The 6,482-nt window shown below is 36.2% G+C and overlaps 1 protein-coding gene across 1 annotated transcript; it reads right to left on the minus strand.

Moving 5' to 3' along the window:
- Positions 1 to 4,787: 4,787 nt before the first annotated feature.
- Dhps (Deoxyhypusine synthase) lies at positions 4,788 to 6,251 on the minus strand. The gene is made up of 3 exons (XM_073980958.1): positions 5,927 to 6,251; positions 5,619 to 5,856; positions 4,788 to 5,547 (listed from the first exon to the last, which is right to left on the minus strand). Exons 1-3 carry the CDS (start codon positions 6,116 to 6,118, stop codon positions 4,898 to 4,900), a joined length of 1,080 nt encoding a protein of 359 aa, XP_073837059.1. The 5' UTR covers positions 6,119 to 6,251; the 3' UTR covers positions 4,788 to 4,897.
- Positions 6,252 to 6,482: the final 231 nt, after the last annotated feature.

Here is a 6,482-nt window from a genome sequence, read left to right on the forward strand (position 1 = left end):
CAAACAGCTGGTGTGATACCTTAGTAATTGTGCCATGGTTCCTATTTTTCAATATTTTTCTTGACATTAAATTTTCAATAACAACAATGTTGTTTTTGTAAATTTGTTAGTTGTTGTAATTCATGCATCTACCTTATATAAATTCGCCTTGGGTAGAACAAATGCTGTGTTCCAGAACATGCAACAAGCTACTATTTTTTACTACGATAACATTTTTTCCCTTATGTTATCGGAAAAAATAGTAAAAATTAGTAGATTTTTGCAGTACTGGAACAGACCAAATATAAGGCAACAGCAATACCCAGCTCACTGAACTGGACTGTAATGGTCTGTTCCAGTACTGCAAGAATCTACTAATTTGTACTATTTTGTTCGATAACATAAAGGAAAAAATTTTGTCGTAGTAAAAAATAGTAGCTTCTTGCAGATTCTGGAACAGAGCATTAGTGTCAAATTCCATACGATATTTTTATTGCTCTGTTCCAGAACCTGCAAGAAGCTACTACTTTTTTACTACGATAACATTTTTTCCTTTATGTTATCGAAAAAATTGAAAAAATTAGTAGATTCTTGCAGTTCTGGAACAGACCCTATATTTATTTCTATTTTCGATGTATATTAGGGATATACATTTTTTTTTTGAATAGTCTGGCTTAATCCCATTGTTGTTGTTTTAATATTTTAAAACAAGTAATTTATTAGTGGAAAAAGTTTGGCATTGTTCGCCAAGGGGTAAATTTTAAATTAGTTGTTTTAAAATAACAACAATGGGATTAAGCCCAATAAAAAGGCGACACCAATGTTCTATTTGGGAAACACTGGCACGGTTTGTATGGTTGATTATTGCTGTGACAAGCTACCATCAACATTTTGTTATGTTGCCTTCGTTGAAATTCAATGACAAATAACAGTAAAAAAGGTTTGGTTTGTTTTGCAAACACTTTCGTCGGGGTTGTGTGAGGTTGCCAAAGAAAAACTTCTCATTGAAGTTGTTTCTTTGTTCACCTTTATACTTCGAGCTGACGGTTGATGTTGGGTATTAAAGGTTTTTTGTTGAAGAAGTTATGGAAAAGTAACTTCGGTGGAGAATATCCACAAACAAGGGAACTGATCCTGTGGCGAGGATCGAAACTAGTCTTCCCTGTCTTACCCCTTGGCGAACAATGCCAAACTTTTTCCGCTAATAAATTAGTTGTTTTAAAATATTAAAACAACAACAATGAGATTAAGCCAGACTATTTAAAAAAAAATTGTATCAGCTATCCAAATAAAAACAACACAACCAATGTTCTATTAGGGATATACATTTTTTAAGAAAAAATATATCATACAGAAAAAAGAACTATTTCCCATAAAGACTTTTTCATTAGATGTCATCTACCCTCCTCCAAGTCCGAACGACATGTCGCACACTATAACACCGCTTATAGAGGTGGTACAACGTTTATTTTTAATGAATTTTTAGCGACCACGCACATTTTTGAAGAATTCTACTTTCTGCAAGAAATTATGTACTAAGTGGAATGATACAGAAACATTCAAATTGAAAATGTAACGAATTTTCATTCATGTTTTTCACAATATTCAATCAAATGTGACAAATAATAGTTTTTTAAATTCCAATAATTTATAGAAGTTCCCTTGTTTTGTTTACAAATACCGGTGACACTAACGTTACAAACAAAAACCAATTTCTATGTGGTTGTTGTTGAGTTGTATTTGTTGTAATATTAGGTCTGTACGATAACCCAAAAGTTTGTGCAAATTTGCACAAAGTGTCAAAATTGCTCTCTCATGAACATTTTTACCAGAAAAGTAAAGCAACGGAAAAATGGTAGATCTGGCAGCAATGCCAAAACGAAACATATAAAAATCAATTTTCGTCTTTTATTTCACAGTTTTTAATTTAGTTTTGTCAGCGTTCGACTTTTTCTTCTGTTTTTCGTCCATTTTCTTCTTCATTGTGAAATAATCGACAAACAAAAGTCGAAAAATCAGTTCTGTCATTTTTTACCTGCAGAAATTTTGCTGGTAGCCTGTGGTAGAAGTTAAAGCCATTTTCGCTCTCTCTCCTCTCTCACTCTCTTAAAAATTGCTTCCAGTTTTGCCACTTTTCGGGGTTAAGGAACGCTTTCCAGGTTAAAAATGGTAACAAATGGTAAAAATGGTAACCTCAGGTAAGTAAAGGAACACAGCTTATGTATAGAGTGATTTCGATGCTAATTAGAATTAAATTTTAAATCTTTTTATTTATTTCTTGTAAATTTTTCTGAACTATTTTGAAAAGACCCTAGTATTCAAACGTTGCCATTGACATTTAGTTCCCATAAAATTATGTTGTTACTGTGAAATTGTTACTTACTTACTTAGCTGTATCAGTTACCAAATTACCTTGCTGGTCTCTACAGGAGGATGTGCCTGTACCAAAGCCATCATTTTGATGCTTGACTCTTTGGTAGAATTTTCGGACTTCATTCTGGCTCCTGAACATCTCGATTTTTTCACACTCCTGCTTTTCCTTTCTCTCTCTTTTTCCTGCGGAAAAGGCGTTTCTCCTCTCTCCTTTTCTCCCTGTATCTCTCTCGTGCGCTACGCGTTGCTACGGATTGTAAAGTAGCCTTATATGCCGCATTTTTCTCTTCGGTGGCAGCACGACACTCCTGATCATACCATGGATTCCTTGGTGGAGGTCCGGCTGTTTGCATGGAGTGGGTAATGCTTTGCCATTGCGCTGATATGTTATCGGGATGAGGAGTGCTTTGATTAAGCAATTGGGCTAGTTGAGCGGAATATGCTGTGGCTATCTGTTGTGATTGCAGCTTACCGATGTCTAACTTTCGTGTTGTGTCTGTTCGTACTTTGTTTGCTACGTTTAAGCGGGTGCGTACCTTTGCTGCAACAAGGTAGTGGTCCGAATCAATGTTTGCGCCTCAGAACGATCGTACATCCAACACGCTCGATGAATGTCTTCCAACTATCACAACATGATCAATTTGATTTCTCGTTTTCTGATCTGTAGACAGCCAGGTGCCCTTATGAATATCGAGATGATTAAATCTGGTACTGCTAACTACCAGGTTTTTTGCAGCTGCAAAGTCTATCAGCCTCATACCATTGTCAGATGTTTCACTGTGGAGACTGAATTTCCCAACTGTTGGGCCAAAGATATTCTCCTTTCCAATTTTGGCATTAAAATCGCCTAGAATGATTTTAATGTCATGGGCAGGGCAACGGTCATATGTTTCTTTTAAGCGCTCGTAAAATATATCTTTGGTCTGTTCGTCCTTTTCTTCAGTGGGAGCATGAGCGCAAATAAGGCTAATGTTGAAGAATTTTGCTTTTATTCGAATTGCAGCAATTCTTTCATTCACTGGGGTGAAGCTGGATACAAGATGTTTTAGTCTCCGACTAACTACGAATCCGCAACCAAACTCATGGAATTAGTTCCGTATTTAGCTTCTTCAGAAAACGAAAAACGAAGCATTTTTCGGAATGAAACCATTTTTGATTTTGCAAACGGAATTGTATTTGTATTTTTTTTTATTTGCCACTTTAAAACACTCTTAAAACACTTAGAAATAATAAAAACCTTGTTTTATTAACAAATTTACATTTAATTTCATATTTAAACTAAATAATGAAGTTCTCCGATTTCACAAAGTCGATCGGAATCTGAAGAAGCTAAAACAAAAACGATCGAAATGAAATTACGGAATTGAAACCATTCCGATCGGAATCTGTGACATGCCTGATAATACAGTGCGTCACCTTTAGGTGTTGTTGTGACGCCTTTCCCAATCCATCGTATTTCCTGTATGGCAGTAATATCGGCCTCATACTTTTCAAGTACGTCTGCCAATGCGAAGACTGCACCTTCTCTATAAAGAGTGCGAACATTCCAGGTACAGATTCGCAGATCATGGTCCTTAAAACGTTTGCGGGGTTCGTCAACTTTAGAGGGGTTTGTTTTTCTTTTCTTTCGTTTTTTCATAGTAGGCTGTTTTTTCTAGGAGAGGGTTACTAACCCGACGCCCAAACCCAAGTTTTTAACGTTCTTATGGGTGAATGCGCGGCACATGTTAGCTCACTACCTTTAACGGGTGTTAAAGGCAGTTCCCCAGGTGACACCACGGGGAGGTCAGTGTCCACTTGGGATGAAAGAGAGACCAAGATAAATCCTGGGCTTTGCCATGTTAAAACCGGTCAGGACCGTTGCTTGGTATCTTCCATCCCCTACGTCACCCACTGTGAAATTGTTAGTTGTTGTAATTCATGCAAAAACCTTATATTATTACACCATGCATAGAACCAAGGCACTTTTTTCTTTAATAAATTAAAACAACAATGGGATTCTGAAAAAAATGTTTTTTCTTCTACTTTTGTCCATAGAATTGCCTTTTAGGCAATAATATCAATGTTGTAGTTTTTGAGGACACCAGCCAGTGCGAGAACTGTAGCATATCTGTTTAGCGTCCGGACATTGCGGGTATAGATTCGCAAATCCTATTCCTTAAAACATTTACCGGGGCCGTCAACATTAGGGGTTCGTTTTCTATACCCTCCACCTTAAGATAGAGGATATCAGCCTCCATTTGCCGCATCTCTCTGCGAACCTACAATGATCGCTGAAAATGTGATGTCTCACCTGGGAATCGAACCCGAGCATTTTGGGTGCAATGCAGATGTACTTACCATTACCACGATGCACTCCAAAACCGGCATTTACCTCAAATAAAATTGGCTAACAAATGTTGGTAAATGAAAAATCCTATTTCTAAAATATTTTTTTGTGATTCATTATATTGTCAGGATAATATACAATGTAATTTACTAAATGAAAATATTAAAATTTTATTTATTATTTTTTATTCTATTTTAATACCATAAAACACAAGATTTACTTCGTCGCATCAAATTTTCGTTTCGCGAATGTTTCAGCCACTAATATGGGAACTACCAAACTCGCTTCTGCATACACCTTAACTGGTGTGGCATCTTTACGAATTTTGCCCCAAGATATAGCCTCGTCAGGACGTGCTCCACTATCACTGCCATCAAATTCGGATGCTGTATTAATAAAAACTGAAAAGTCAGCACCGTTTCGCATAAGATTTGCATTACAAATATGATGTTTAATAACACCACCACCAATTATTAGCATGCCAGAATTTTTAGCCTTTACCGCCATTGTATTGAGGCGCCTTAAATCGGATAAAATGTCAACAATCAAGCCAGGATTGCGAAATGAATGAAAATACATCATGTCACCAAGACTGCCATCAGTTAGAGCCGGGCAAAATACGGGAATTTTATTTTTAGCAGCCCAATAATAAATAGATGAAGTATCATTTATTCTTTCTCCCAAGCGTTGGATAATGCGTGACGGTGACCAAACGGTACCATGTGTTTTTTGCTCCTCCAACATTTCGTCCAATAGCGGCATTAACCAGTCTTCAAATTTACAATAGTTGTCATTGGGTACCAATAAATTACCAATGCGATTAATTCCACGATCTCTAAGATCCCGTCCAGACAATTCAAATGACCCTGAAAGAAAAATATTGTGTAAATGTTAGGACATATGGATATAAAGTTTTTTAAAGATATTATTTCCTTACCCATAAAAGTTGGAGCTAAGCATTTGATGAAATCTTCTTCCACACCTCCTGCTGTTGCCACGACACAATCTACCATATTATGTTCCACAAGAAACCTCAACGTTTCTCTCATTCCAGATGATACTAAATTCGAGGTGAATCCTAAAAATATGGTACATTTATGTTTACGTTTAATGAATTCATCGGTTTCATGGACGTCTTGTTCTTCCTCCGTCAATGGTTGGGCCCTGCAGTCTAGCTTTTAATGAATTAAAAAATGTGATTTCAAATTAATTGATATCGATTTTCCTTCATGAAAATGTACGTACCATTTTATTAACCTCCTTTATAGCTAAACCTAAATTCGTGGCTTGAAAGCCGGTATTAACGTAGGAGTCGAATAATTTGCTATAATCTATGCCATTATTAAAATCATAGCCCTTCACTTGTGGTGTTCCTTTGGGTATAGTCTCACTACGCTTAAGGACTGCATCCTTGGCGATTTCAGGCTCTTTACTCATCTTCTAAAGGGTTTGAATTTTGTTTTTGTTTTGATTCGGTTTTCACGTTTTCAGTGTTGACATAAATCAGCGAGTTATCACACAAGAAATTGACAGAAATCAGCTATCCATTCACTGAAGAATGGAGTTCGGCAAATCAATTCATTTATGGCCATGGCACAATCATACAGGTACCCGCATCAGCCCAACTGATGTACTGTGAGCTGTCAAGAAAGTTGTTGTAATTGAAAACACAAAATTAAAAAACAAAAATTTAAAAGAAAAATTGTGAATTTTTGTCGGATTTTTGTAATAATGTGTTTATTAATAACTGCCTAACAAAATTTTGTTGAAAAAATTGTGTGAGTCGCTTTATTTTTGGAAA

The sequence above is a fragment of the Musca autumnalis genome, unplaced genomic scaffold, assembly GCF_047663935.1.
Source record: "Musca autumnalis isolate F117 unplaced genomic scaffold, ASM4766393v1 scaffold_4, whole genome shotgun sequence".
Taxonomy (NCBI): Eukaryota; Metazoa; Arthropoda; class Insecta; order Diptera; family Muscidae; genus Musca; species Musca autumnalis.

Excerpts from the sequence above, each read along its gene's own strand:
- Dhps (XM_073980958.1), bottom strand. The coding sequence starts at position 6,118 with ATGAGTAAAGAGCCTGAAATCGCCAAGGATGCAGTCCTTAAGCGTAGT. Across the intron at positions 5,857-5,926 it reads TAAAGGAGGTTAATAAAATG|CTAGACTGCAGGGCCCAACC; the intron begins GTACGTACATTT and ends ATTCATTAAAAG. Across the intron at positions 5,548-5,618 it reads CTTAGCTCCAACTTTTATGG|GGTCATTTGAATTGTCTGGA; the intron begins GTAAGGAAATAA and ends TTTTTCTTTCAG.